Source organism: Colletotrichum godetiae (genome assembly GCF_030913485.1).
Source record: "Colletotrichum godetiae strain CBS 193.32 chromosome Unknown BDP55scaffold_6, whole genome shotgun sequence".
NCBI classification, from domain to species: Eukaryota; Fungi; Ascomycota; class Sordariomycetes; order Glomerellales; family Glomerellaceae; genus Colletotrichum; species Colletotrichum godetiae.
The window spans coordinates 1,380,914-1,408,878 of record NW_026851254.1 but is presented as its reverse complement, the minus strand read 5'-3'; the positions used below and the strand labels follow the sequence as shown (position 1 = coordinate 1,408,878).

At 54.2% G+C, this 27,965-nt stretch overlaps 9 protein-coding genes across 9 annotated transcripts; 5 read left to right on the top strand and 4 right to left on the bottom strand.

Moving 5' to 3' along the window:
• Positions 1-863: 863 nt before the first annotated feature.
• On the top strand, positions 864-2,142 carry BDP55DRAFT_628168 (PHB depolymerase family esterase; the record flags this gene model as incomplete). The annotated part of the gene is made up of 3 exons (XM_060571864.1): positions 864-1,295; positions 1,355-1,840; positions 1,942-2,142. The coding sequence occupies 3 exons, from the start codon at positions 864-866 to the stop codon at positions 2,140-2,142; spliced, it is 1,119 nt and encodes a 372-aa protein (XP_060434205.1).
• Positions 2,143-2,626: 484 nt separating this feature from the next.
• On the top strand, positions 2,627-4,903 carry BDP55DRAFT_650990 (major facilitator superfamily transporter). Its single transcript, XM_060574016.1, has 3 exons — positions 2,627-3,186; positions 3,253-3,355; positions 3,443-4,903. Exons 1-3 carry the CDS (start codon positions 2,977-2,979, stop codon positions 4,699-4,701), a joined length of 1,572 nt encoding a protein of 523 aa, XP_060434204.1. The 5' UTR covers positions 2,627-2,976; the 3' UTR covers positions 4,702-4,903.
• A 626-nt stretch (positions 4,904-5,529) lies between these two features.
• BDP55DRAFT_628166 (uncharacterized protein) lies at positions 5,530-9,324 on the bottom strand (the record flags this gene model as incomplete). The annotated part of the gene is made up of 1 exon (XM_060571863.1): positions 5,530-9,324. The coding sequence occupies one exon, from the start codon at positions 9,322-9,324 to the stop codon at positions 5,530-5,532; it is 3,795 nt and encodes a 1,264-aa protein (XP_060434203.1).
• Positions 9,325-11,681: 2,357 nt separating this feature from the next.
• On the bottom strand, positions 11,682-12,713 carry BDP55DRAFT_628165 (uncharacterized protein; the record flags this gene model as incomplete). Its single annotated transcript, XM_060571862.1, has 3 exons — positions 11,682-11,790; positions 11,858-12,198; positions 12,261-12,713. 3 exons carry the CDS (start codon positions 12,711-12,713, stop codon positions 11,682-11,684), a joined length of 903 nt encoding a protein of 300 aa, XP_060434202.1.
• A 500-nt stretch (positions 12,714-13,213) lies between these two features.
• BDP55DRAFT_352906 (uncharacterized protein) lies at positions 13,214-15,172 on the bottom strand. Its single transcript, XM_060566999.1, has 2 exons — positions 14,888-15,172; positions 13,214-14,823 (listed from the first exon to the last, which is right to left on the bottom strand). Exons 1-2 carry the CDS (start codon positions 14,937-14,939, stop codon positions 13,331-13,333), a joined length of 1,545 nt encoding a protein of 514 aa, XP_060434201.1. The 5' UTR covers positions 14,940-15,172; the 3' UTR covers positions 13,214-13,330.
• Positions 15,173-18,511: 3,339 nt separating this feature from the next.
• BDP55DRAFT_352865 (acetyltransferase) lies at positions 18,512-19,626 on the top strand. Its single transcript, XM_060566998.1, has 3 exons — positions 18,512-18,546; positions 18,698-19,414; positions 19,471-19,626. Exons 2-3 carry the CDS (start codon positions 18,807-18,809, stop codon positions 19,592-19,594), a joined length of 732 nt encoding a protein of 243 aa, XP_060434200.1. The 5' UTR covers positions 18,512-18,546; positions 18,698-18,806; the 3' UTR covers positions 19,595-19,626.
• A 378-nt stretch (positions 19,627-20,004) lies between these two features.
• Positions 20,005-24,075, top strand: BDP55DRAFT_575282 (kinesin motor domain-containing protein). The gene is made up of 4 exons (XM_060570768.1): positions 20,005-20,615; positions 20,666-22,369; positions 22,421-22,873; positions 22,927-24,075. The coding sequence occupies exons 1-4, from the start codon at positions 20,163-20,165 to the stop codon at positions 23,797-23,799; spliced, it is 3,483 nt and encodes a 1,160-aa protein (XP_060434199.1). The 5' UTR covers positions 20,005-20,162; the 3' UTR covers positions 23,800-24,075.
• Positions 24,076-24,289: 214 nt separating this feature from the next.
• On the top strand, positions 24,290-25,369 carry BDP55DRAFT_650963 (HAD-like domain-containing protein). The gene has a single exon (XM_060574015.1). The coding sequence runs from the start codon at positions 24,468-24,470 to the stop codon at positions 25,278-25,280; it is 813 nt and encodes a 270-aa protein (XP_060434198.1). The 5' UTR covers positions 24,290-24,467; the 3' UTR covers positions 25,281-25,369.
• A 56-nt stretch (positions 25,370-25,425) lies between these two features.
• Positions 25,426-27,268, bottom strand: BDP55DRAFT_543987 (beta-glucuronidase; the record flags this gene model as incomplete). The annotated part of the gene is made up of 3 exons (XM_060568454.1): positions 25,426-25,998; positions 26,058-26,968; positions 27,031-27,268. 3 exons carry the CDS (start codon positions 27,266-27,268, stop codon positions 25,426-25,428), a joined length of 1,722 nt encoding a protein of 573 aa, XP_060434197.1.
• Positions 27,269-27,965: the final 697 nt, after the last annotated feature.

The following is a 27,965-nucleotide window of genomic DNA, read 5'->3' as shown; positions in this document are numbered from 1 at the left end:
TTCATGTGAAGGTGTGAGAATTCTGGCTATATGGAGGTTGTGTAGGGAGGCTCAACTGCTGGCCGCATTCAGGCTAAATAAGGGCCTCAATGTCACCAAACCTCCACGTGGGCGTTCTCCAATGTTGTCAGCCTGGCTTCGTGGGCTTCATGCAACGAATGGAAGATTTCCAGAAACGAACGCTTCCGTTGACCCGGAAGATGGGGAACGTTGCAGTCGTGGACTGAACGAGATGGCGGAGACTAGCTGGCGGAATCGCCGAGTGGGGACATTCATGTGGCATCAATACTTTTTCCAGTTCAGGATCCGGAGACATACATGGTGTTTCGATCCGTGGCCTTTTGGTGGCTGTGAAGATCGTTGACTCGGATTCATGCTCGCATGGGCGATTCTGGGCTCAACAGGACAAGCGAAAGATTTCTTCTTCAAGATTTTTTTTTACCAAGCTTCTTGTTCAACTGTTGAATGAGCAGAGCCTGTGACGAGAAAATAACAAGTAAGAGATCCCTTCCCCGTTAGGAAGACAACCATGGGACTTGGTTTCGAGAATTGCGTCAAGGTCTTGAACTCAATACTGGCGAATCTCAAGACTTTGACTAGTTTTTCAGAGATCCGAGATTGTTTGGTAGATGGAGGGGGACAGACGCGGCCACCACTAGCCCGCAATTCCTCGGAATCATTGCGTCCGTCGCCCTCTTTTCGCAGAACCTCAATGAGGAAAACGTGCACATATAAGACACAATCCATCTCCCATCGCTCAAAGATATGGAAAATGCAGCTGTTTATCACCGAGTTCAGGTCCCAAACCGTCCGTAACAGAGGCCGAAGAAGTAGCAAAAAAAGAAAGAAAGAAAAACCTCACGATGCGCCCCCTAACCCTCCTAACCGCAGCCCTCACAGGCCTCGCCCAACTCGCGAGCGCCGCCTCCCTCCAGCAAGTAACCTCCTTCGGCGCCAACCCCTCCGGCGCAAAAATGTACATCTACGTCCCGGACAAGCTCGCCGCGAGCCCGGCCGTCATCGTCGCGATCCACTACTGCTCCGGCACTGCGAGCGCGTACTACTCCAACACGCCCTACAAGGGGTACGCCGACACCTACGGGCTGATTGTCATCTACCCGGAGTCGCCGTACTCTGGCACGTGCTGGGACGTCAGCTCGACGGCGTCGCTGACGCACAACGGCGGCGGGAACAGTAATGCTATTGCGAATATGGTGACGTATACGCTTGATAAGTATGCTGGTGATAAGAGCAAGGTTTTCGTGACGGGGACTTCTTCGGGGGCGATGATGACGGTGAGTCCCTTTTACTTTCTAGCTATTCGAACCTTTGGCAACGGTGTCTTGTTGAGAAGGAATCGCAGAACGAGAATATCAGTACTGACAGAACACTCCTCAAGAACGTCATGGCAGCAACCTACCCAGAACTCTTCGCCGCAGGCATAGCCTACTCAGGCGTCCCCGCGGGCTGCTTCTACACCGGCACCGTCAACGGCTGGAACTCGACCTGCAGCCAAGGCCAATCCATCGCCTCGCAGCAGGCCTGGGCGCAGACGGCACTCAACATGTACCCGGGATACTCCGGCGCCCGGCCCCGTATGCAGATTTACCACGGCAGCGCCGACACGACGCTGTACCCGCAGAACTTTAATGAGACGATCAAGCAGTGGACGGGGGTGTTTGGGTACAGTCTCACGCCGCAGCAGACGTTGCCTGGGACGCCGAGCGGGCAGTATACAAAGTACGTGTACGGGCCGAACCTGGAGGGTATTTATGGGACTGGGGTAGGACACAGCGTGCCCGTTATGGGGGCTGAGGATTTGAAGTGGTTTGGTATTACTGTGAGTATTCTTTTCTGTTTCCTTGTGCTTTTCTCTTTCCTTCGAGGAAGAGGGCGAGAGAAGTGTGGAAACACTTGTCGAGTTTGACTAACGTTCGCCAGGGCGGATCAACGCAGCCGGGAACGACGACGCAGACCTCGGCGGCACCACCGGCGACGTCGACGGCGAGTGCGCCGCCGACCGGAGGGTGCACGGTTGCGAGGTGGGGCCAGTGCGGCGGGAGCGGGTGGAGCGGGTGTACCGCCTGTGTGAGCCCGTATACTTGCCAGGCCGCGAATCAGTGGTACTCTCAGTGTCTTTGAGCGGTTTAAGAAGCATAGTAAGGAAAGTAAGCCGATAGGTAACTGGCTTTACATTGAAGGGTTAGTACATAGTATGAATGGAAGTCAAGGTAAGTCCAGGACGGCGCCGATGTGGGGCCATCGGCCTTCCGGGATCTTGGTTCGAGTTTCTCCTCCGGTCGACCGAGCTTTTTGAGCCGAATGGTTGCCGGGAGAGTGATTCCACTCTTTCCAGATAAGGCTACGGCTCTTGCCCAAACTCAAATTTGAGAGCTTTTCCCTTCTCGTGCCTAGAATCAGCTGTTTGAATGACTCTCATCCCTGGAAAAGTACATGTAGAGACGATGTCGGCCGTAATCCGACCCTTGTCTAAGCCCGAAAAATCGGCCTTTGCGCTACATGCGACGAGCGGATTGCTTGCGCTAGCTCCGACCAGGAGACTAGTAGCCTAATACTCTGTATGCAGTGATACTACGAGATTTCCTAAACCTGTTAAATATTTGATAAAATATCGGAGTGAAAGCGGGAGGATGACCGCCGCACGGTATTGCGTGATAGCGGAGAGACATCGCGTACTGGATGCTTGGCGGAACCCGGCTCACCATTAACCTCACAGAATGAGACGACAAGAGAACGCAGTCTATCGCGTCTTTCGATAACGACATTGTGAGGGCTCCACAACAGTGATTGATGTAATGGAACCTATTGGGTTTAAAGATGGCAGATCTCGCTGATGGCTGTCTTTGAGGTGTGATTAATACGAGTCTAGATGAATTCATCGACGGGCCTTGCGCATTTTCACCTCATAAATCGTGCCTTTGACCCCAATTGTCGTTCCAAAAGACTATCCAAACCATGGCCGACGAAAAAGGGGTCGAGCTCAAAGTGACGCCCGCGTCCAAGGGCAAGACCGTCTCGGAGAAGAACGCCGACGTGACGCTACGGCTTCTCGAGCAGCACGGTGACGAGGTCGGTCCCCTGACGCCCGAGATTGAGAAGAAGATCAGGAGGAAGCTCTATCTTCGTGTCATGACTCTACTGTCCGCCATCAACATTATGCTTTTTGTAAGTCATCACAACGAACCTGGGTTTGTGTGATGAGCCACTCGCTGACCGTGACTTGTTACGCAGGTTGACAAGTCGACACTCGGCTACGCAGCTATCTTGGGCCTCTTTGAGGAAACGGGCATCAGACAAGCCCAATACAATAACTTGAACACGATGTTCTACGTCGGTAAGCAAGCAACCTACCTACAAATCCTCCTCCTCCTCATAGCCACACCCATCACACAAACACGCAGCTAACACCTCATCCTCAAAGGCTACCTAGCCTTCCAATGGCCAGGCCACATCCTCATGCAGAAACTCCCCTTCAGCAAATACGTAGCCATCACAATCTTCATCTGGTCAGCCCTCATCTTCCTTCACTGCGCAGCAACATCCTACCCCGCCCTCATCGTCCTCCGCCTCCTACTCGGCGCCGCCGAAGCCACAATCGTCCCCGCAATGGAAATCACAATCGGCATGTTCTTCAACCGCCGCGAGCAATCCTACCTCCAGCCCGTCCTCTGGATCACTTGCCAAGCCGCGCCCCTCGTCACCGGTTTCCTCTCCTACGGCCTTCTCTACTCTACAGGGCCCGTCCTCCCCTGGAAACTCCTCCACGTCGTCACGGGAGGCCTCACTTTTTTCCTCGCCATCTGGGTCTGGTTCGAGTACCCCTCCAACCCAGCCGAAGCCCGCTTCCTCACCCTCGAAGAGAAAATCCACGTCATCCGCCGCGTCCACGCCGCGCACCAGAGCTCCATCGAGCAGAAACGCTTCAAGCGCGAACAAGTCGTCGAGACCCTCCGCGACCCCGTATCCTGGCTCTTCGCCCTGCAATCGTTCACGCTAATGTACTCCAACAACCTAAACTACGGCCAAAAGAACCTCATCACAACCTCCATCGGCATCAAACCCCTCGGCTCGACCCTCGTCGCCGCAGCCGGCGGCGCCTTTGGCATGCTCTGCTGCGTGGCCGCAACCCTCGCTCTCCGCAGGTGGCCGAGCAACCTCGCGCTCCACGGGACCGTCTGGTGCATGCCTGCCGTGGCCGGCGGCATCGCCATGGTCACGATCCCGTGGGACCGCAAGATCGGCCTCCTGGCCTGCCTGATCCTCGCGGCGGCGACGTATGGCGTGACGTACATCATTGCTCTCGGGTGGACGACGTCCACGGCCGCGGGGTATACCAAGAAGCTGACGCGGAATGTGATGTTCATGCTGGGCTACAACGTCGGCAACCTCGTGTCGCCGCAGATCTGGGTGCCTTCCAACGCGCCGCGGTTCTACGGCGCGTGGGCGTCCATGATTTCCGTGAGCTGGATCGGCACGCCTGTGATTCTGTGGATTATCCGGTTCATTCTCGTGAGGAGGAATAAGGAGCGGTTGGAGTATATCGCTGGCCTGAGCGAGGACGAGCGGGATGGGTGGGTTGAGCAGGTTGATGAGGGTGGTGAGACGGTCAGGGTCAAGGTCGATATGGCTGTTTTGGATTTGACGGATTTGCAGAATAAGCAGTTTATATATCCAATTTGAGGGGTAAGGTTGTTCCGGATTCCCGGGCAACTCTGCGAGAAAAGGTTCACTATAGAATGAGACTTGCGTGTTTTTCACCAGTCTTTCTAAATTGACGCTCTGAAGTGACCCTTTTTGCTCGGCAGGATACCAATTTGATAGAAGCTAGGAGACCGCAGTGAGCTCCATAGGTCGAGTAGGCCGCCAACTAGCAACGTGATGCGCAATTCATTCATCATACTCAGTGTTAGACCTATCAATCTTGTCCGGAATCATTGTAGTATGTCTGTATCATTATATGTATATACAAAGCTCCCGAACGGAAATAGTGACCTCACATACCGCTTTCCCCTCCCTGCAGGCAGAGAATCCAGTCCTCGAACATCATCCATCCCACCATATAAAGGGGAGGAAGATAAAAGAAAAAAATAACTAAAAGGCGCACTCAAGCGGACATAGTCGAACTGGAACAGAACCATTGTTTCTCCCCATCTTTCCCTCACCTACTTCCCTCCCCTCTTCCGGGTATCATTACTTCTCTTCCGCTCTACTCTCCTTTTCTCTCTCTTCTCTTATTTTCCCCCTCCATTTGCTCCACCACACCCGATGACTCGCGTACGACAACGACACGTCTGCGCAAAACGCATCCCCGTATGCTGACTCCCAAAGAAAACTTTGCTCCGTCGGCTATGCATAGTAATGACAGTGCTTATGATGATGAGCGTGTTACCAAAAGAAAACACAAAAAAAAAACCCCCCAATCCTCAACTTTGAACTCTCCGCTACAAACAAGGGTCAAGGGGGTTAAGAACAAGGCGCCGCGAGAACAACCAAATAAAGGGTCCTAGCTCACAACCACAACAACCACCGGACAGCTCCTACAGCCCCCTGCCCAACACCCCAAAACACCCTCAGAATCATGACGACAAACCACACATACCACATGAACCCGACAAGCACCCACTCGACAGCAAGCCACATGGCGCGACGGACCCAGCGAAACCTGCGTCTGCGTCGCCTTAGCATGGCCTCAATCACGTCGAGCGTATGCTTAATCTTCAGCCGCTGGCCCAGCGTGAGATCGCGGCTCGTCTCGTCCGCCTCGTCGGCTGCCGCGCGCGTCATGGCAGAGAGGTCCGTCGCCACTCGCCGGCGGACATCCTCCACCCGACGGTGCAGGGCCGGGACGGTGTCGGCGGCAAAGTGGTCCGCCGTCTTTTGCCAGTCCTGGCCAGCGCACTGGATGGATTTGCCGAGGGTCTTGGCGGCGAACTGGTACAGCTCCGTCTGCGGTACGGCCTTTTTGCGTAGGCTGGCGGGGTCGGGACTGAGCTCGGCAACCTTAGGCCAGAATACGTTTGCGACCTGCAAGTCATTCTGAGACGGCGTCTGTCGGTTTGCGAACGCGAGATGGGGTTCGTTGGCGCGGCGGGTGATTTCCATGGCCTTGATACCGGAGCTCAAGACCAGGGCACGGAGTCGGGCAACTTCACGCTTCGACATGGGCGCTCGCTCGGGTGCCGGGCTGTGGTCAGAGATAGACCAGTGTCGACTGCGGTTGGATGAAGATCCGGGGCGGCCGTCGGGTGGGAACGGGGGCGGGACGGCAATGATATTGTTGAGACGCTTGTCCGCCTCTTTTAGTCCAGCACTGTGGCCGCCAGATAGCGGCTCACCCTCCGAGACATCTGACAAGCGCTTCGTCGATCCAGGTGACGAGGTTGGACTTGCGCTCAAAATATCGATGCGCGGCGGCTTCAGCCTGTCGAAGCGAGGTGACTTACGGCTTGCTGACGGTGGTGATGTGTCCGGAAGCTTCGCCGGCTCGCTCTCAATGTGCCTCAGCTTCTCATGAGAAGATTCAAAGGCGGGCATGACGTCAAGGTAGGTCTTGCCGTTCTGCTGGCGCATGCCCTGACTTCTGATCGAGGCTGTGCGTGACAGCGGCGTCTCTCCTCTTTTCCTGCCTCTCTGCTCGGTGTCTGATTCGTCCGTCGTGGTGCCCTCAGCTTCGGACGGGCCATCGCCGGTCTCTGATTCCTTACGCCAGATCAAATCACCCAGCTTTGACACGCCCCCACGAATGACATTGTCGATGCGAGCGCCCTTAAATAACCCTCGCATCCCCGGGTCCTCACTGCGCAACTTGGTGCTAGCAGTACTGCGATGAGATTTGTGGCTTTCGCCAGTTGGTCGTTGAACAACCTTTCGAGACGGGCTTCTCGACGAGCCTCTCCTATCCATCGACTTTCGATCTCCCGAAGATTCAGGCGAGACTTCAAACGGCGTCTTCGGTGCGCTAGCCAGATCCTCCGCACTGGATCTCTCTTCCGAAATGCGCGAACCTCTTTCCTTGCTACGCTCGCGGAATATTTGTTTAACCTTGGAAAAAGGGTTTCGAGTGGGGGAATTCGCCCGGCTCGATCCGGATGAAAGATCTCCGCCGAGCGCGGGGATAAAGGGGTCTCCACGAATGGCGCCGTCTGGAGAATTAGGCAGAGATGAGTCGACTTCGAAGGAGCTTCTCCTCGCAGGCACCGGGATCTCCAGACTTGACCTTCCCATGCCGCGTTGAAGGTGCAGTGGAGTGAAGCGAGGCTTTTCCTTACTCTTCCTCTCATCAGACTCGCTCGCCTCCACGATAGATGCCTTCCGACTGTGTTGTCGTGACTGTGGGTGTGAAGTGACTCCAGAATTCCGCTCCGGCGTTACGTATCCCGATCCGTCCGGCTTCTGGGGGCCGTTCTCACGCGCCTCTTTGGCAATCATCTCAAGCATCTGCTTCTCCAAGATGTCTTGATGACTGCTGGTGAGGGTACCTGCTCGGTTCCTCCTCTCCTTCCTAAGCTTGCCTTCGTTTTCGCTTTCAGACAGGTCAGAGACTGAGTTCTTGCCGTTCTTCCAGTCATAATGGCTATGGACTGAGTTACTGTGCCGGTGGTGTTGGTGGTGATGATGATGTCCAGTCAGATCGTGCAGCTTCTGGCGGGCACGTTCTCGAGCGCTCGCTGTGGAATGCTCCGTATCCGACTTAGCAAGCCCCGTATTGCTGGATTTCGGATCGATCGTGGGCCCTAGTCCTTCATATTCCTTACGTCCTGGTGTCTGTCCCAACTCGCTGCCATACTCTTCGTTCTGTCTAGACAAAGGTCTGTGCAATTCGGCATTCTGAGGGAAGATCCGGCGCCAGTGACGATCTTCAATCAGCTGCTTGTGGTGATCTTGTTCCAGCCAGTACACATCGGCAAGTAGGTCCGCTGCGTCGATGGTCCAATCCAGCCTTGGTCTCCTTGGCTTGTTAGCGCTGGTGGTAGCCTGAAGAGCGTTTTGCTGCTCCACCACGTCTGCATCCGTGAAGGGCGGCAGCGTACAGCCATCTGCGTTCGCCTGGCCCGTCGCAGCCCACTTGGCCACCTCATCAACCCAGTCGGCGACTTTGATAAAGTCCCCGAAACCCTGGGCCTCGCCGTCGATCGCCTTCCGCTCCCGAGCTCGCACCTTTCTATTGCGGATGTATTGTAAAGGGTTGTACGGACGCCCTAGCCGCACGCTGCCATCGGCACTACCATAGGTGGAAACTCTCGCAACTCCTCCAGAGGATGTGGGCGGACTGGCGGTCGTCGGGCGGCTTTGGTTGTGCGACTGTATGGGTGGGACTAGCTCCAACAGACGCCTGTACTGGGCCATCAGCTCCAGATGTTCCTTCGCCTTTTGTACTCGTGCCAAGGTCGACGCGGTAAAGTGATTACGGAACGTGCCTTCCCGGCTCATGTCGAACGTCGCCTGCAGCGGGCTGCTAAGCATCCCCGTCGAGGGTAATCGTGGAGTCAGTGCCTTTTCAGGCCCCGGGGACCTCGTCCTCGACATCCTCCTCTGCGACTGCAGATGGTTCTTGAGATTGGCGCCCGTCGGGCCGTCGGGAAGTTGTGCCAGCGTCGGCACAGCCTGAGGCGGTGCGATCCTTCGCGACACCTGCCGTCGGGACTCGCTCAAGTTCAGAGCCATATTCACGATCTGCGCCGAGTCGATATCGAGCGGGGCATTCGCAGGCGGCGCGAAGCTCGTCCCCGACAACGGTCTACTGCCGTTGGGCGCATCCCGTTTCCTGACCGTCAGTTTATTCGTAGGTTGCGGCGGCGAGGAATCGCCGTTTCGCCTTGGCGGGCTCTCAAGCCCAGCGAATCCGTAGCCAGCCTCGCGACCAGCGCTGGATCCAGACCTATCCGATGCCCTCCCCGAATCTTTGGTCCTCCGGCTGGGGGGTATGTTTCGCGTTACGTGCCGTAGACGGTGTGCCTGCTCCTCCTCCTCGGAATCGTCATCGTTGCGAAAGGCATCCTGCAGCAAAAAGGCTCCAGTAGAGCGATGCCTAGGTGCTCTCTGCTGCTTCCTCGCGTCGGGCTTGCCCCCATGGTATCCATTTGTATGTTCAGCATCTCTCGGGCTCGATGAAAGTGGGCGGCGCGCGGCGCTGGACTCGTCGGGGGATGGTAAAAGGGTCGTGTCGTTGAGGAGGCTGCCGGTGGCACTTGACTCGCCCGTCTCGTAGCTACCCCTGCTGCTGCCCCTATCGCCAGGCATAGAGTGCGGGCTCAGCTTCCTCGTGAGAATGGCACGCTGCTGGGCGGCATCTTTCTCCGTCATTGCGACGGAGATGCTCGCATGGCCGGCCAAGCTGTGATTTTATGTTGTCACCAGCCGTTTCGTCGGTATCGACGCTGTTTGGTCGCTATCGCTGTCGTCGTCGTCGTCGTCTTCGTCGTCAAGCTCTGCTTGCTCTCGTCCGTCCGGTCTTCGGATAGTGGACGGGCGATGGAAAGTGTCGGTTGGGTTAAAAAGATGAGGGGGAACTTTTAGGGGTTCGCGACTCCCATGGTATGTACTCTTGGTTCGATGCAAGGGAGTGGGTGGGCGGGTTCAAGACAAGTCAAAAAAAAGCCAAGTAACGGAACACCCCATGTGAAGGGACGAAAGGTGACGAAGATTTTGGAAATGTTGGCGCTGATTCGTCCGAGTCGAAACAGGGCATTGACATGTGCCAGCTGAGCATAAGTTGGCGTCGATCTCTCGCTGCCCAGGATCGTGGCAGTCCAACTCTCAACAGTAGACTTTAGAACTGACTGTAGAAGCACCAGTAGCAGCGGCAGCGACAGCGACAGGAGTCAAGCAAAGCGGCGAGCACACGGACAAACACGGTCCAGGGTTCCCAGCTAGCTCCAACGCTCCTGAGGTTCTCAACGCCTACTGCGTAGGTACGAATACAAAGTACCCATTCACACCCATTACGCAGCCAAAAAGCCTGGCAGCAAGCAGGCACGCAGGTAGCTCTACCGTCACGTACCGTGGCGTTACAGCCGACTACGCTAAGATTGGTCCCACCTGGTGACCCCACACATGCAAAAGGATCCATGTATGGCCCCACCCGATTCGGCAATCGCCGGAGCGGAACATCCCCCAGTTCCGGTGAGCCACCGCATCTCGTCCAATCATGGAAAGAGAGAGACTCCCTCACCAGACTGGTCTAGCTCGGGGCAAAGGGGAACCAGCCGATCAACGGCACGACAGACAAAGGACTCATTTGTCTCGCATGTCTTGGGTCTTTCAACGTCGCCCAGGCCACCAGACTTCCTGCTTCAAGCTAAGTAGGTACTGTACGGAAACCAGTATGGCTTTGACGTCGTGTACTCGTTGGGCGCGCTAAGCCGGCAGGTCGATGGATCCCGGCCCCCGATCCGCGCTAAGGTTTCCCGGATCAGACCGCCCATTGCATCTGAAAGGGTCTCCCTGCTTCAACATCATGTTCGACATCTCTCAACCACATGGCATATATCCCTCTACTGCATCTACAAAGAAGACTCCTGGCAAGTATAATCCATTGCCAATCACTATGTAGGGTCAGGTGCAGATTTCGGGCATAGCGTGGGAGCCACGTTTAATGTTGTCAAAGAGGAACGACTTATCCTTGTGCTTCCTCTCCAGCTTGGCGCTCTGATTCAAAGTGGGATTTGGCCTTGAAGGTGTCCGAATTGCCTACCTATGCCAATAGTCATGGCAGCGCTCTAGTATCGTGTCGTGTAATTATCATGAAAGCTGGACAAAACAATAGCAACATGTCCAGTAAAACAATTCAACCAATTGTAACGATAACGACCGAAAAGCAGATCCCCCAAGAACTGAAACTAAATTCAGCAAAAATTGCAAAAGCTCGGCCCCCAATCGGGAGCCTACGAAAGATCCGAGGAGACTCTTACCAGCCTCAGGTGTAACGATGCAGGAGTTTTACAAGTAGACATACGGGACTCGAACCAGGGTCCGATGAGTGCGGGGCTATTCCGTCAAAGAGACATCCCCCGCTACGTCACAGGCCTTGGTGATAGTATCAAACAAATTAGTTTTCTATAGACCTACTGCGGCGGTGGCGGCAGCGGTGGCGGCAGAGTGGTGAGTGATGGATACCTGGATGGGGTTGGCGATGTGATGAAGAGGTGTTCGGTGGTTGCCTAGGTGGAAGGAGGTTGATGAATACGTCGCCCGGACATCTCGAAGTGTTGCCTATGCATTTCTCTTGTCGATGAACATACAAACTTCTCTTATGTATCTCTTGGGGAAATTAGCACCCTCCCGCCTTCATACCACATATGATCCACATCACTTACACAATCCAATACACATAACCAACATAGAGGGAACAGATTATTGTAGCTCTAGGAAAGATCAGAAAAAACTCGAGTTAGGTATTTTGTGCGCTCCTAACGAGGGCCTGTTACCAGCGTCGCCCCCCTCCTTCCCATCGTTCCAAGCTTCCGTCCCCCCCCCCCCCCCCCCCCCCCCATCTCCAGTAACCAAAGTTCATACAAAGAATCCAACGCAGAGCCCAATCCCCGTGTACCTGGCGGGCCCGAACATAAAAAGGAAAATCACCAACAACATGGAAGGGCGCAGACCAGTCTCTCGCATTTGGAGTGACCTGGGGGTATCGGGGTATCTCACCCTAACCGAACTTAAGCGTGAACAGGGGACTTGTACTCGGAGAAGAAACGCTCGTGGATGCGGCCCATGTACTCGACCAGGGCGGGCTTCTCACGGATGAGGGCGGCGTGGACGGGGTTGCTGTGTCGCATTGTATTAGCTCTCTGCCTCTTTCCATTCTAGTGCCAAATCGTATGCCATTACTTACACAGTGGTGCCAAGCACGGTAGCGAGGTTGCCGTAGACGATAAAGTCAGCCTCGGATGGGCGCTGGCCGCCAAGGATCCAGAACGGCTCCCGGGACTCCCGCGAATCGAGACTCAGCTTCGACAGTGAGGTCTCGCAGAAGCCATTCAGGGACATGACAACGTCGGTGGCGAAGGCCTTGACCTCCTCGTCGGAGTAGCGGCCGACGCCCTGGAACCACAGCTGCGAGTTAACGTAGCCGCGAGCCGCCTGAGTAGAGATCTGCTTGGCGCCCCAAACGAAGTGGGAGAAGGGACCATCGTGCCACATCATCTCATACTGGCCGCGCCATCTCTCGTACAACTGCGGTGAGTGTTAGCATAGGCCCCTAAACCCATCACGGTCATATTGTAGGTTCTTCTTACAATGAGGAAGTAGGCGCGGTCCTCCAGCATAGCCCGGATGCAAGCATCCTTGGCCTGGTCGGAGGGAGAGAGCTCTTTATTGAGGTCCTGGAGCTTGCCGGTCTGCACAAGACGCTTGATGATGAACTGCGACTCGCCAACAAGCTCATCCGAGTCGGCAAGCTTGACGTAGGGCACCCGATACTTGGGTGCCTGGAAGATGTTGGCAGCGCGGTCTACGTGCTGAATTCCGGCATGGCGAAGGCGAAGACGCAATTGAATCGAAAAGGGTGTGTATCCGTACTGGCCGGTAGGGCGATCGAAGCTGTAGATGATCAGGTCGTGTCCAACTCCCTTCTCCACTGCGGCCTCGTCCTCGGCAGCTTCCCTAAGCTTGCGCGGGAGGTAGCGCTTAAGAGCCAAAGCATTCTGCTTGGCGTTCTGGGCTCCTGCGGGCGCGGTCTTCTTTGCCATGTTGAATAATGCGAACGGGGGGTATATGGGTATCTTTGGGGGGTATCTCTGGGTATTCAATGAATAACTAACTGTTCTATGCTGCAGCCGATCACAAGAGGCTTCTAGCTGTATTATTTATTGTTTTCCATACAGCTTCGGAAGGTGTTCGACGCGGACGGCCAGCTCGGAGCTGCTGGAGCTTTACAACATGGTAGGTGCTGGTGGCAATGCAATGGAAGCCCTTGGCTCCCGAAACATGGCCCGAGTCAGACCGACAAGGAAAGCGAGGACATAGCTGAAATATCCCAAGTCTGTCTTGCATGAATGCAAAATCAGACGGAATATTGCAAGTGGATGGAAAAGAAGCCTCGCAAAGAAAGAATCTGATATCGGCCACGTCATAGCTGTTCCATGTTAAGTTGGTGGACAAGCCTAAGGATGAGGCTAAAGGGATGTGAAGTGGTGGTGTCTGAATATGCATCTGGATTTGAGCATAACCCCAGCTTGTTTGTAGGGATATCGCGGCCATTCTGTAGCCTCGTCTTCCCGGCCAGTTTTTGAGCTCCGTGGCCGTTGCAGTTCCTGCCCGCTCAATCGCCAAACCACCTGACCCCAGGTTTATGCCCAACTCAAACCTAAAACACAGTCACCGTGTTAACATGATCGTTCTTGAGTACCTCAAACACGAGACCGGGGAATCCAAATAGAGTAGTGGTTGAATCGTCGCTACCATCGAATCTCTTGGCGCCACTGTCCTCCCAACCTCCAAGAAACTCGCAGCTGCTGCCGGGGCTATCTCCCCAGCCCCTATTGAGCACCATGCCTCTTTGAGGGGCTCGGGAGTCGCCTTCAGGGTACGCGCTGTTCCACCGTTCGTTCAGTCTATCTTTGATCTCGGTGAACTTGGTCTCTGAGTTTGCCGCCGCACCAGGAGAGCCATCGTCAAGATAGCTTACCTCCCAACGGCAGCGACGGTGTCTGTTGAACTCATATGACCCAGGCACATTGCCATGGAGGACCAGCTTTGTTGCAACTAGACGATCAGGAGACTCCGACTTGATGGGCTTTCCTGGTGGCACTTGAGACTCCTGCTGAGAAGGCGGTGGTCTCGAGGGAGGCGAGGGAGTGGACACCAACACATCAAATCCTAAATAGAAGTAATTGTAGAAACACTCGCCAGAAACGTTTCCGGCGATGTCTTCTTCGATGGCTTCATCGTTGGAGTCGTCCGAGCCAGTATTGGCAGATGATTGGTCAGTGTCAGTAAGATCGTCTGGCCGACTCAAGTCAGCGCCGTTTGACCGAGCTCTGCTGTGGCTCGCCGTCCGAAGCTTGTGTATTGTCATTCTCTGGTCGTTCTTCCGATAAGTAGCGTTCGGGGGGCCGAGCTCGGCAATCAACTCCTGTGGGCTTGTCTCTCCCAGGATAATCCAAAGTGATGAGTTGGTCCATTTGCGGAACAGCTGGAGCTTCCCACCACCATGAATCTTAACCAGCGAGATTTCGTCGGGAACGACATCCTTCCCTCTTGGAAGAACGGGAACTGTCTTGACACTCGGGAGAACCTCTGTCCAAAGGCTCTCTCGAGCTTGGGCCCACGAGTCACCGCTGAAGACAGCCATGGATGTGGGCACCTGGCTTGTCGCAGCAGAGAGGAGCGACACGACATCCTTATTGGGCGAATATGCGGATTCGGCCAGTCGGAAAGTAAAGGCAACGCCAGGGTAGGACAGTATGTAGTTACCCAGGTTATCGGAGGAATCGGGTGTAGGGGGTATGTACTCTCCACCGTAGGTTGGTCCGAGCAAGCGGTGGTATATTTGTCGGAAGGTTGGGCCGGAGGTAGATTCTCCGGGAACTGGAGACGATGGCGGTCCTTGCGCGTTGGCTGGTTTGACGAGATCACGGTCCTTAAACGTGACATGATTCTTGGTAAAGTCGACGATCTCTATCAAGCGCAGACGCTGTTCCGGTCCGTCGAATCGCAGTCGTATACCGTTGGCAGGGAGGCTGAGTGTTACGGGCTGTTCAACGGGTTGCTCGCGGGAGTAGGCAAGGTCGAGTTGTGGAAAGCGTTGCGGTTCGGCCTTCAGTCGCGTCAAGACATCATGCAAGGACGCTCCAAGAACTAAGCGACAAGCAATAGAGTTAGCGTCCGAGTGTGTCCTGTAGCAGGCAGAGTTCATGCAAACCGAGAAACCCCAGAGCTCGTCCTGGATGCAGTTGCGCAGTGAAGAGCGACATGGTGAGCAATAGGATCGGGGCTGGCGCGGGGTCCACTGAGTGTTCAGGGCGGTGTCGTTGCAGGAACTCCGTCGGGTTCTACAATGGATATGGTGGCATAAAAAGTGTCTGTTGATCGTTTTCGTAATGTCTTGCGCAAAGGAGTTGTGGATGGAGAAAGGAGAGTGCTCTGAGAGGCAGCAGTACAGACGGCGCAAGTTGTTCTCCTGTCGCTGTTCACGGGTCCGTCAGGGGGGTTCATGTGATGCTGCAGCACTCAGCAGTGACAACGGACTAGCGGGGCGTGGGGTCGGAATGAGACGTCACTCGCTTATCAGAGGTACAAGGTACGAGATAGGACCTTTGGAGCGAATCGGCATCATCGACAGGAAGGTGCAGCAGATCCACATGCAGGGGCCATGAGCTCTTATCTAATCAGCAACCAAGCTCCAACGGAACCCAGTCAGAAGTCACAGAACCAGTGGAGGATGGGGAAGCTGTTGGGGACTATCTTACCTATTGAAGCTTCCTTCCGCTGCAAACGATAAGTCACGACCAAGGTACCCGCGCAACTCATATCTGAGACGCTGGAAGGCAAAAACATGGCCAGGAAAGGGCACTCGAGAAAGTACTTGCCAAGCGTGGTATTTTCGGCCCGCTACAAGGTACCTTTCGTGCCCAAGGCAACTAGATCCTTGAATTCCTATTAGCAAGGCACACGCGGGGAAACCAGTGAAATTGTTACCTGGCACCAACATCATCTCAAGTTAATGCAAACGCAACCTCTTGGCTCGTCGGGGAAATGCCTCTTCCATTCACCTGCAAGGTTGCAGCATCGTCATGAATCTCTTCTACACACGAACACCAACCACCAGAAGCCAATAGACAGATCTTGCCAAGGCCAGGACATATGCCACCGGACATACCTCCGGGAAGTCTCTCCAGTCTCTACTCACGCGAGGCTTCCGGCTTCTCCACCGGCTTCCCTACTGTCTCCGCATGGAAACTATCCCGTCTCTGCAACAAGTGTGCTTGCAATGGCCAACAAGATACTCCATTCGGTAGATCTCGCTCTCTCGCCTGAAGTTGAGCACGGAGAAGCCTCCAAGGCCTGATACCCACAGACCTTCCTTCGACGAACTCTCACTCTGTTTCACCTATTCTTGTTAGTTCAATCTACTGCTTTACAAGGATGAGCCGTGGTCTCGCATACTTCTCACGCCATTCAATCAACCTCCTGGCCAACCCTCCATCCACTACGGCTCGCTCGGAATTGAGATCGACATATGTGGTCCTGTACACCACTTTGTATTCAATATGGGGCCTGAACTAGATCACAGGCCATTTTCGTCCGCCTGTCGCCAGTTCGATTCCATCAATCCCATACTGGGAGTCTTACCGCGCTGTCACTGTCTCAAGCTGTGTCTTGGCTTACTCTTCATTTTCTCTAATTAATGGGAACCTAATGTGCTGCCAAGACCCACAAAGTACATCAACGGAAGCGCAAGGCGTTAATCTCCAAAATTTCGCCTCGCACACAGCTCCCGCTATATTTATGCCACGATCGGTTTGCCGCGGGACTCGTACTTCGCCTTCGGATTCGCCCTGCCTTCCAATTGACTTTGCTGCGCCTCTCGGAATAGGTCTTGAGAGCCGTTCTCGCTTGTTATAGCGAGTGCTGCTGGTCTTTAGAGATCAGAACTAGAACCAACTGAGGCTCCAGGAGTTATGGCTTTTTTGCCTGGCCTTGTCTGGGTGTACACCAGTTTATACCCAGGGGCAGCTGTTCGACTAACGAATTCTACTCATCTCAAAGTAATGGCTCAACGTGAGCAGACTCATCGATGCCTATACTCCCAGAAAATTGACATTCGATCAGACCATCACACTTACCCGCTGCGAGCACAGTGGTGGATTCGACAGCTGGGTATGCTCAGAATTCACTTCGCAAAAGCTAGCAGACAACTGAGGATGAGCGAACAACTTTTCCACGGGTCCGATCAATCACACCACGCAGCAGCATGACCATCGACGTTGATACGTGATTCTACGACAGGAGTTATGGGATCAGCATGCACGATCCGCCTAGATCCCATCGCTCGGTCTCATCGCATTTCTGTCATTTGGATGCTTCTCTGCATCTTCTGGATCACGATACTTCAGGTGATTTTCGTCAAAACTTGCAACAAATGCGGCCTTCCCGGTCAGGGGTATCTTGCCAGTTCTCGCAGTCTGAAAATTCCTGCGCTAGGCCTCATCATGCCGCCGGGTAAAAAAATGCAACGAGATTCGAGATGTCTGTGAGCTACTCTATGGTCATTCTCCTCCGACATATGCTTTCACTAACTTAGCCAAACACACAAGGCCGACAACTTCCACGGCAGAGGTGCCGGCTCCATAAACGTTGCTTGACTCAGCCGGGGTTCTCAAGAATTTTTTTGGGCTTGCCGGCCTTTGTCACTATTATCGACCTTTACTCTTCTTTTTGAAGTATGATGATGGATCCTGCAGATTGTTGCCGGCGTCGGCGGACAGTTTCAAGACTACAAGTGGGCCAACCGTGCGACCACGCACAGATGTGGCCTCAGAGATGGCATGCCCAGTTCACTCGCCATCTGCTCTATGGACCACTGGGATCAAATCCCATTGCATACCTCAACGTCGAACTCACGTTCATGCCCAATGCAGGCGCCTCTATGCCCAATGATATTAGGGCTTGTATCCGGCCGAGGATCAGAAACAGCGCAGCCGAACCTCAGGTACCACAGGGCCTGACATGTTGGAAGGATGAAGATCATTGACATCTATTGCGTCACCTGAGAGGTAGATGAAAGAGAGAGCATGGCTCATCTTGACGCACAAATACGCTGTCCGGCGGAGCGAGTCGAGCACTAAACAAGGATTGCAGCCCTGTTGAAGGAACTAGGCCGCTTCGAACGGCTTTCCGTCTAGGCTTGCCTCGAGACAATCTCATCCACGAAAAACTCGCCTCACTCTTTGCGCCAAGATGTGTCAAAGTTTGATCTGATATCTAAGAGCAACTACCGCCGGCGACGGGGTCCACGTCTTGCAGTCGTGCAACGATGTCGCGCAACGTACGTCGGCCATGTCGTGCTCATTAACGGCGTGTCGACTGCGAGTCCTGTATAGTTCGTACACAACTTGTCATGCTTTGATTATGGTGAGCAAATCGACGCTCAGTGGCAGACGTTCGAAGCTGAGCGAACGCCAGGTCAGTATCTGATGAGTTGAGCACCAGCGAAAATATGCCACGGAATAGTTTTCAGGCTCCAAGTTATTGCGCATTTTTATCGATGGAATATACACCGCGTAGAGTTGAAATCCTTGATACACGTCACAAATGGATACAATCGAAAACAATCACTAATGGTTATTCCTCGCGACCACGCCTCGTTGCTAGACAGCATTTTTTTCATTTGTTCAAGTAGACGCCGCCAATGAGAAAAACATCCGAACAATCAGGGAGTATCTAGATCTGAATCAAGGTGTTACGAGGGCAGCTTCAAGCACACGACGCCTTACAGCATGGTACACACAATGACCACAATGAGGCCAATTTCGACCTGTACATCCATCACCTGCTCATCAAAGCCGGTGTCTGCTACAGGTGACGTTGTTCTCCCCTGAGTGAAGAACTGACAGTCATACCGCTTTCGCCGCTTTTGATTTGCGGGTTGGAACGTGTGGCTATCTCAACTGTGTGCGGTTGGGAACAGTACGGCAAAGGAGCCAAGCGATGCTGACTATACCTTGAATAGGTAGGTAGAAATCTTGTTTGGGACATTCTGCATTTCTTTCCCCCTCTGACTTTTTCATCTTGCCATACCATCGCCAATTATCCCTGTAAAGCATCCGCAGCAATCCTCAATGAATGCAATGAACGTCAGAAACGCCGGTCAAATCCCCCACGATGCGGACTTCATCGTGAAGGCGTTCGACTCGGTCCTCGCGCCGCTCGCGGCCATGGGCAGCGGCGAGATGTGGGGGTCGCAGCCCTTTAGCCAGAAAGACGGCTTCGTCGAGGAGAACCTCAAGGACGTTGAGACGTCGGAGAGATACCGGACTACCGGCGAAGGCGACGCTCTGCGAATCTTCATCGCCGAAGTTGAGGTTGGGTCTTCCTCGGCGGCGGCTGAGATTACCCCGCATGACGCCGGGCTAGACGAGCCGGGCCTTCGGTTCAGGGTCGCCGAGGATGGGAAGCGCTACTTATCCGTCGGCGCTGCCTTCGTCCGCACAAATTGGCTTCCGGGCCACGTGAAGGCGCAGTTTAAGCAAGACAAGATTCGCGCCGAGCTGGAGGGGAAGAGGAATTTCGTGTATCTTGATGTTGTCGTCACGGATTTCAGGGCTGGACGTCATCGTAAAGGCGCTGGAGAAGCGCTCGTTCGACGGGCCAAGGAGTACGGGGTTGAGAAGGGCATGCAGGTGCTTTATGTTGATGCGTGGGCTGGGAACGAGAAGAAGTTGAACAAGTGAGTGTGTCTGGCGAGTAATTGAGATGAGACGGGCTTCTGACGACAGGGCATAGTTTCTATGAACAGCAAGGATTCGTTGCTGTCGATGACTTCAGCTTTGCGCGTACTAATAAATCTGCTTGGCTTGGTACGTTTATGCGGTTGGATCTATCGACAGTTGCTGGTCAGAGGGGTTGAATGGGCGCATTCACGATGTCAAGACTGTGGACGGTACACCCACAATAGGTCTTCCACACTAGGCTAGTTTAGAGGTTGCTTATGCGATTTGATGTTGAAGGAGACTCGCCACCAGGTAAAAATAGAGAAATGTACCGTATCTTGCTCGAATCGAACAATTGCATAACGGGACGCCTCATGTCTACGTGTCTCGGTGAGCGCCCCAGGTTCGGTGTGCGGTGAGGAATAGGACCAAAACAGCCTTGAGGACGGGAGGAAACAACGGTGTGTGGGCAGATGAGCTGGTGGGGCGGTTGTCCGGGTGACGGCACACTCCGCAGACCAACCACAGAGCTTGCCCCCACTTAGCGCGCATCTTCTATTTACTAACCCTGGCAATTGTCAACACGATATCCTACCGAGTGCCACCACTTTTTGACAGCTCCGACTTCACCCCGTTCAACACGAAACGGCACTTACTTTTCCCCGGCGAGCTGTGCTTTTTTCGATTTTGGATTTTGCAGTCTATTAATCTCTTATTCTCCCCCGATCACCTATCAACCACTCGAAAAATACCACCACCCCAATCATGAGCTCCAGACGGGAGCTGACGAGGACGGCCTCGTCGAACCTGCGCACCGGCGCCGCCGCTCGCTCGAGCGTGCGCCCTGGAACGCGGACCTCGAACTTGCGATACCAACATGGCCCGTCCCAGACTCAACGTCCCGCCTCGCCCGCCGAATCAGTCGCCTCGGTTGCCACCAACGCGACGAAGCGTAAGGAGCGCGAATACGACTTCGAGACGCCGGGCCAGGAGACCAACATCAACGTCGTCGTCCGATGCAGAGGCCGCAACGACCGCGAAGTCAAGGAGAATAGCGCCGTTGTTGTCCAGGCTGATGGCGCAAAGGGCAAGAATGTCGAGCTGAAGCTCGGCCCGAATGCGCTGAGCAACAAGACGTATAACTTTGATCGCGTCTTTTCTGCCGCGGCTGACCAGACTATGGTCTTTGATGACACTGTCAAGCCCATTTTGGATGAGGTGCGTCTTAGATGCGACCTAGCGATCAAGACTTGGCTAACATAACGCAGATGCTTGCTGGCTTCAACTGCACAATCTTCGCCTACGGCCAGACCGGTACCGGCAAGACCTACACCATGTCAGGTGACATGACAGAGACCCTTGGTCTTCTCTCTGATAATGCCGGTATCATCCCCCGAGCTCTCCACGCGCTGTTCAACAAACTCGAAGTAGACGATACCGAAAGCTGCGTCAAGTGTTCATTCATCGAACTTTACAACGAAGAATTACGCGACTTGATCGCAGTCGAGGACGGCCCGAAGCTGAAGATATTTGATGACACATCAAGGAGACACGCGACGACAGTGGTGCAGGGCATGGAAGAGAGACACATCAGAAACGCCGGTGAAGGTATCAAGGTTCTTCAGGATGGAAGCTTGAAGCGCCAGGTAGCGGCGACAAAGTGCAACGACCTCAGTTCCCGAAGTCACACGGTATTCACTGTTACCGCCTACGTCCGCAAGAAGGGCGAAGATGGAAGTGACGATTACGTTAGCGCCGGCAAGCTCAACCTCGTCGATTTGGCCGGTAGTGAGAACATTCAACGATCCGGGGCGGAGAACAAGCGGGCTGCCGAGGCGGGCTTGATCAACAAGAGTCTTCTGACGCTTGGCCGAGTCATCAATGCGTTGGTGGACAAAGGCCAGCACATCCCCTACAGAGAGTCGAAGCTTACCAGACTTCTGCAAGACTCCTTGGGTGGACAGACGAAGACGTGTATTATTGCCACCATTTCCCCGGCAAAGAGCAACCTCGAGGAGACAATCTCGACACTAGACTATGCATTCCGAGCCAAGAACATTCGCAACAAGCCGCAGATGAACGCAATGATCAACAAGAGAATGCTTCTCAGGGACTTTGCGACCGAGATCGAGAGACTCAAGAGCGAGCTGATTACGACTCGACAGCGCAACGGTGTTTACCTCTCCAACGAGAGCTATGAGGAGATGACGGCCCAGAGCGAATCGCGACGCATTGTCATGGAGGAGCAGGCAGCCAAGATGGAGACCCTCGAGGGCAACCTGAAGAACAAGGTGCAGGAGCTCTTTGCTCTGACATCTAGCTTCATGGGACTGCGGAAGGACCACGAAGGCACCAAGGCTGAGCTCGATGAAACTCAGGAAGTTCTCGAACAGACAGAGGTTGTGCTCAAGGCAACGAGAAGGAGTCTCTCCGAGGAGACTCACCTCCGCAAAGCTCACCAGGAAACTGAGGAGAAGCTGGCCGAAGTTGGCGGGGAGCTCATTGCGACCCTGCAGAAGACGGTGCACGATGTGGATGGTCTCAGAGCGAAGAATAAGCGAAAGTCGGAGCTCCAATCTATCAATAGAAGTGCATGGGGCACAGCACAAGCCGAAGTGTCCGAAGTGACGAACCTGGTAGAGCAGCGAGTACAGAGTTTCCAAGAGAAACAGCGGGAAAACATCTCGGGTATTTCTGAGCGCATGAACGCTTTCGTTAGTGAAGAGTTGGGAAAGCTGTCTTCAACCCAGCAGTTCCTCGACGAACAGCTGGACTCCTTTGCGGAATCGAGGAAGGAGCTTTTGGAACAGAACGAAAAGTCCAAGGATGAGATGGACGATGTTCTTGAGGAAATCAAGGTCGTGCGCGACACCGTCAAGCAGCAGGTCGGAGAGAGTCTCCATGCCATTGCTGGTGCTGCGGAGCGCATTGCCGCAGATGTCCTTAGCGAGCTCGACACTTTCCACAAACAGGTAAATCATCACAAGTGCATTTCCTGGTGTTCAAAGCTAACATATCCGCAGTTACACTCTTCGTACAGCTCTCTGGGCAAGGAGTTCAAGAGCATGTTTGAGGAACTTGTGAAGCACATCACGGAACAGCGAAGTGAATCCGATCAACTCAGACAACAGCTCGAGAGCGCGACCAACAATGTTATCGAGAAGAACGAGAACACCTCGGTTCAGATGCAGCGGGTGTTGGATGAGGAGAGGAAGCAAGCGGCACTGGACCGACAAAATCTGTTGACTCAGATCGCATCTCTCATCAACGCTCAGGCGACAACGCAAGAGACGCGCCTAGTTGAGAAGACTGCACAGTTGCAGAAGAGTGTCTTGGCCACAAATGTGACCTTGCAAGACACTGTAGCTCAATATTCTGACGACATGAGCGCATGGGATGCCAAGGAGGGCCACTTCCTTGTTGATGTGGCCAAGTCCCGTGACACAATGAAGAGGAAGTTGAACGATGATTGGACTGTAAGCGGATTGTGCCACATGAAAGGCTGAGGATGATGCTAACCAACAACCAGGTCGCCGAGGAACACAGCACGGCCATCCAGGCAACCACGAAGTCGGTCCACGCCGAGACTGTTCGTGTTGTGGACGAGCAACTGAAGGATCTAGACGTTCAAATGGAAGCGTTGGACGACTTTGTCACTCGCGCCCGTTCTGAGAACGCCTCTCATCACGAGCGCCACAGCGAGTCCATGCAGGGTCTATCGTCTACTGTAGAGAAGTCGTTTGATAACATCTCAAGCCACTTCAAGACTACGTTCGACCGTGTCAAGGACCTTGGCGAGGAGATGGAGACCGAAACCGAGGAGATGCAGCAAGGTCTGGACCCGTTGACCCAACAATTATCGAAGCCATTGACTGCGCTCCGCGAGGACATTGAAACGACAACCATCCAGGAGTACCGACCGACAGGAGAGACGCCCATGAAAATCCAGTACCGGTACCCGACCGACCTGCCCCGGACCGATGCGCACGAAACCCTCCTCGCCGGGCTCACCGATTCCTCCACCCCTACCAAGCCCGCTCCCGCTGATGCCATGGTCTTCTCGGACACGGAAAACGACTTGTCCCGCTCACCGCCACCGGCGCGCACGTCGACTCGTATGTCGGCCCTTAGTATGATTTCGGAAATGCCCCCCTTTAACATGAGCCTTCGCGAAGTGAACCCCAACACGACCGGTAACCACGGCTTCGACCCCTCGACGAGCATGATGTCCATCAACGAGAACACGGCCCCGCTGCTGTTTAGCAAGCGGACCTCGACGCGGCCTGTGATCAAGGGTCGCAAGCATGCTAGCTTGCTTCCTATCGAGGGACGAGAGAATGTGCCCCCTTCGTCGTTCTCGTCGAGCTTGGGACCCAGACGGAAGAGCCCGCGGCTGAATTAGGTGGTGTGAGGGATGCAAATCATTTTTGGTGCTAAAACCGGGACTGTTGATGGAATTATCAGAGTATGCAACTGATTGAACTGTACAAATGGCGATTACGGGGTTTGAGGTTTTTGTTCGACTGGGTAGGATTATGGCGTGTAAGGCAGGCTTACTGGTATTGTTGATACCCATGACACTTCTTTTGAGGACGTTGTTTTAATTCCACACTGTTTTATGGTTTCGTTTTAACATCCGCTTTTGATTCTTCGTAAACTTGCTTGAAATCGGTCTTCTTCTCGTATAGCCCAATTGAGGGATGGAAGTCGGATACTACGGCTTTTAGCGAGGGTAGTGATGTATTGTGTGTTGCGAGGTGGCGATCTCCCCGCTCGTCATCCGCGCCCTTGAGGATGCCGATTAGGAACTACACTACGCAGTCTTCCCCAGCTGTGTATAAAGGGGCTCCCTTTCCCTTGCTTTGGTCTGTTTCTTTTATTCGGTTTCTCGGTATAACTCCATCTCTCACAGACTTCTACTCTCTTGATTTCCGGGCGGTCAACAAACTTGGTCCCTAAAGCAAGAAAAGCCCCCCCCCCTCTCTCTCTCCATTCCCCTTAAGACAACAAATCTTCTACTAAACCAACCTTACCTTACCTTGCTCCTAACCCGCTCGTCTCCATCCCAAAATGTCCTCCTACCCAGACCTCACCAAATTCAAAGCCCTCTCCTTCGACTGCTACGGCACCCTAATAGACTGGGAATCCGGTCTCCGCGCCGGTCTCCAACCCATCATCTCCCGTCTTCCTCCCCTCTCCTCCTCCTTCTCTTCTACCACCAACAACAAAGACATCCCCACAGAAGCAGCCCTCACAAAACGCTTCGACACCCTCTCCGCAGCCCTGCAATCCTCCTCTCCAACCCTCCGCTACGACCTCAACCTCTCCCGCTCGTTTCTCGCCCTCGCAGCCGATCTCGACGTCTCCGTGACGGAAGAGGAAGCTACCGCCTTTGGAACCTTACCTGGAACCTGGGTCCCCTTTGAAGATACGATTGCAGGATTGGAAGTGTTGAAAAAGTATTATAAGCTGATTATCCTGTCGAATATTGACGGCACCAACATTGCCCGCACAGAGGGGGTACTCAAACCTGTGGAATTTGATGCGGTGTATACGGCGGAGCAGATTGGGAGCTTCAAACCCGCTTCTGCCAACTTTGAATACTTGTTCAGGCATGTGAAGGAGGAGCTGGGCGTGCAGTGGGATGACAAAGACGGAGAGGGGTTACTGCATGTTGCGCGGAGCTTGACTGCTGACCATGTCCCCGCCAAGAAGTTTGGTTTGAGGAGCGTTTGGATCTCGAGGGGTGGTGATACGAAAGATGGGGAAGGGGTCGGTGGGGATTGGGAGGGTGTGAAGGGGGATGTTGGGTTTGAGTGGCGGTTTGATACGATTGGGGAGTTTGCGAGGGAGGTTGAGAGGCAGTTTGGGGAGCAGAGGTGATGTTGCGTGGTGTTGATTTATTTGGGGTTGTGTTGTGGGATGTGTTTTCTTGGTGGTTATAGACCTCGTCGAATGTGATGCAATGGATAATCGTAAGAGGTAGTATATATGGATCAAAGTATTCTAAGATGAATCACGAAAGACTTCACGCCCTCCTCTTCCCTCTTACACACCCTAAAACAGGACTAACAACAACAGCCTCGCTATCCCTCACAGCAACAGTCACCCTCCCCCCATAGACAATCGCAGTCTCCCCAACAGTAACATTCCCCAACCTCACAGGCTTCCCCTCGTCAAGCTCGTGATTGTAACTCCACCCATCCCACGTAACCCCCGAAATCGCATCGCTCCCGTTCGCTTTCAACCTCCGCACATTGGCGAACATATCATTGGCCCACGGCACCGTGAAGCTGTATTGTTTGATCCCGCGCGTGGGGGAGATGTTCGGATCGGGCGTCGTGCCGGTGCCGTTGACGGTGGTGTTGTGCGGGTTGAGGTTGATGACAAGGATGCGGGTGAGGGAGTCACCGTGATATGCTACGTAGGCGGATGTTGTTTCCTGGTCGTCGGCTGGGAGGGGGATGTGGGCTACGGAGACTGGGGTTGAGGGGGAGGCCTTTGACGGGGCGAGAAAGGCTGCTATGACGATGTTGCCGTAATAGGGCGCTTTTGTGCCGAGGGCGGTTACGTTTGTGTGGATGGGCTGCCAGCTTTGGTACTATGTGGATTGTTAACTCACAGCATGAACCCGTGGAGAGGGGAATAAGGACGTCTTACACGATAGTCCGTACCCATGTGCATGTGAACGCGCTTGATCCCCTGGGACGCAGCATAGAGGTTGAAATCGACGCCCCAGAGCGCGGCGCCAAACGAGTTGGACAAGCCCGGCTTCCCCTGGTTATACAGCGAGTTGTGTTCCCCGTAGATATGCGGCGGCACGTCGTCGAAGCGGCTCGTGAGGTTGGCGTATTCCTTGACGTGTGCCTGGACGGACTGCACGGTGCGGGTGTGGTTCATCAGCGTGCCCTTGAGCGTGACGCCAGGGGTCTCGGCGCCGCTAATGTAATTGTGCGTCGAGAAGAGGGCGACGTTGGCGTCGGCGTTCAGGCCGGCGGCCCATTGCACGGGAGCACGGAGCCGGTTGGCGGTGCCGGCGTTGGAGGGCGCCATGAAGACGGGCTTGGGGAAATCGGGGCACGCTTCCGCGAGGACGGAGGCGATTTCGCGGGTGCCGTTCAGCCACTGCTCTACGTAAACAGTCTCGTTCCAGGACGAAGGGCGGACGGGGCCCTGGGCCGAGGTCGAGAAAAGGTCCGGCTCGTTGCCGTATTCCCAGACGTCGAGGTTGTCTTTGCCGATGGCTTTGCAGGCCAGGGGAACGGTGGCTTTGAGGGTGTCCCATCCTTCTGAGCGGTTGCCGCCTAGGCCTAGATTGAAGCCATGGGTGAACTTGGTGTCTTTGAAAGTACCATACGACTCAAAGAAGGAGGGGCCGATGTGGATGGTGGTTGGGTAGTCTTTTGACCTGGCGAAATCGTAGGTGCCATTCACGGCGTAAGGGAGAGATTCATCATAGAGGGCGTAGTCTTGGGTGTTTCCGCCTACGCGGATGTAGGGGCGGACGCCTTGTAGGTTACCCAAATTGGCGAGCAGGTTGTCTGAGAACTTGTTTGGTGCCGAGGCGTTTCCTAGTATATCACGATGAGTGACGTTTTACTTTGTCGGGACGTCTCGTATGGAGTAGACGCACCAGCAAAATCCGGAAAAAAGGCAAACTCGAGCGAGTAGCTCACAAAAGCATCAAATACGGGACTAGCCTCCTTGGGACCAGGAACGGTGACATTGACGGTGCCTAAGGCGAGCAGCGCAACGACGTCGGCCATGGCAGTGGGCAACTTGAATGCGTAGAACCAAGGTGAAAAGGCAGAGAAGAGGCAGTCGAGCTCATCGCCCAGGACCGAGCCTACGGACCTGATGATGGACGACATGATGGCTGGCGGGTGGAGAATCGCAGCTGCCTCAGCGGGGACGATGTCGATGGGAGAGAGTGAAGTGAGAATAAGCTTCCCCGCATGGGTGGGCAACGGCGGCGTCGTGGGGATTATAGCTAATCATCTTTTTGACAGTACGTTGTTACGTTGTTACCAAGGAGAGATTTGCAGCTTGCTGGCTGAAGGGAAGGTGAGGAGAAGCAAGGAAATAGAATAGCGAGCGAAGGTCGTGATTTGGCAGGCGGCATGGGAGTATGACAGCATGCAGGTCGCTTAGCTGTCGGAACGGGCGAGATCAACGCGGGGGATGCAGTGACGGCTTGGCCTGCGCTGGTTTGTTTGCAAGGGTCATTGCCGTAGGATCGGGAATTATTTTCAGTTTAGGCTCCATGCATATCGACCATGAAGCGAAGCTCGCCCGGTACTGGTGGTATTTTGGGGGCTAATATAGTAGAAGGAGACTAGGACTAGGTAGACTGAGAGCGTGGATGTTCAAGTTTCTCGGTGTACTCCGTTAGGTACCTAGACGAGCTTTCTTTTCCTTCCTTGACTTGAGAGAAGAAGATGAGATGAACAGCTGGAATGTGCGCTTGGCTGATTAGGTTGAATTCATTCTGTACCTGTAGGTACCTAGTCCAAGGTAGATGCCGAAGATACAGCATGATTGTATCAGCATTATGGTATCAAGTCAACG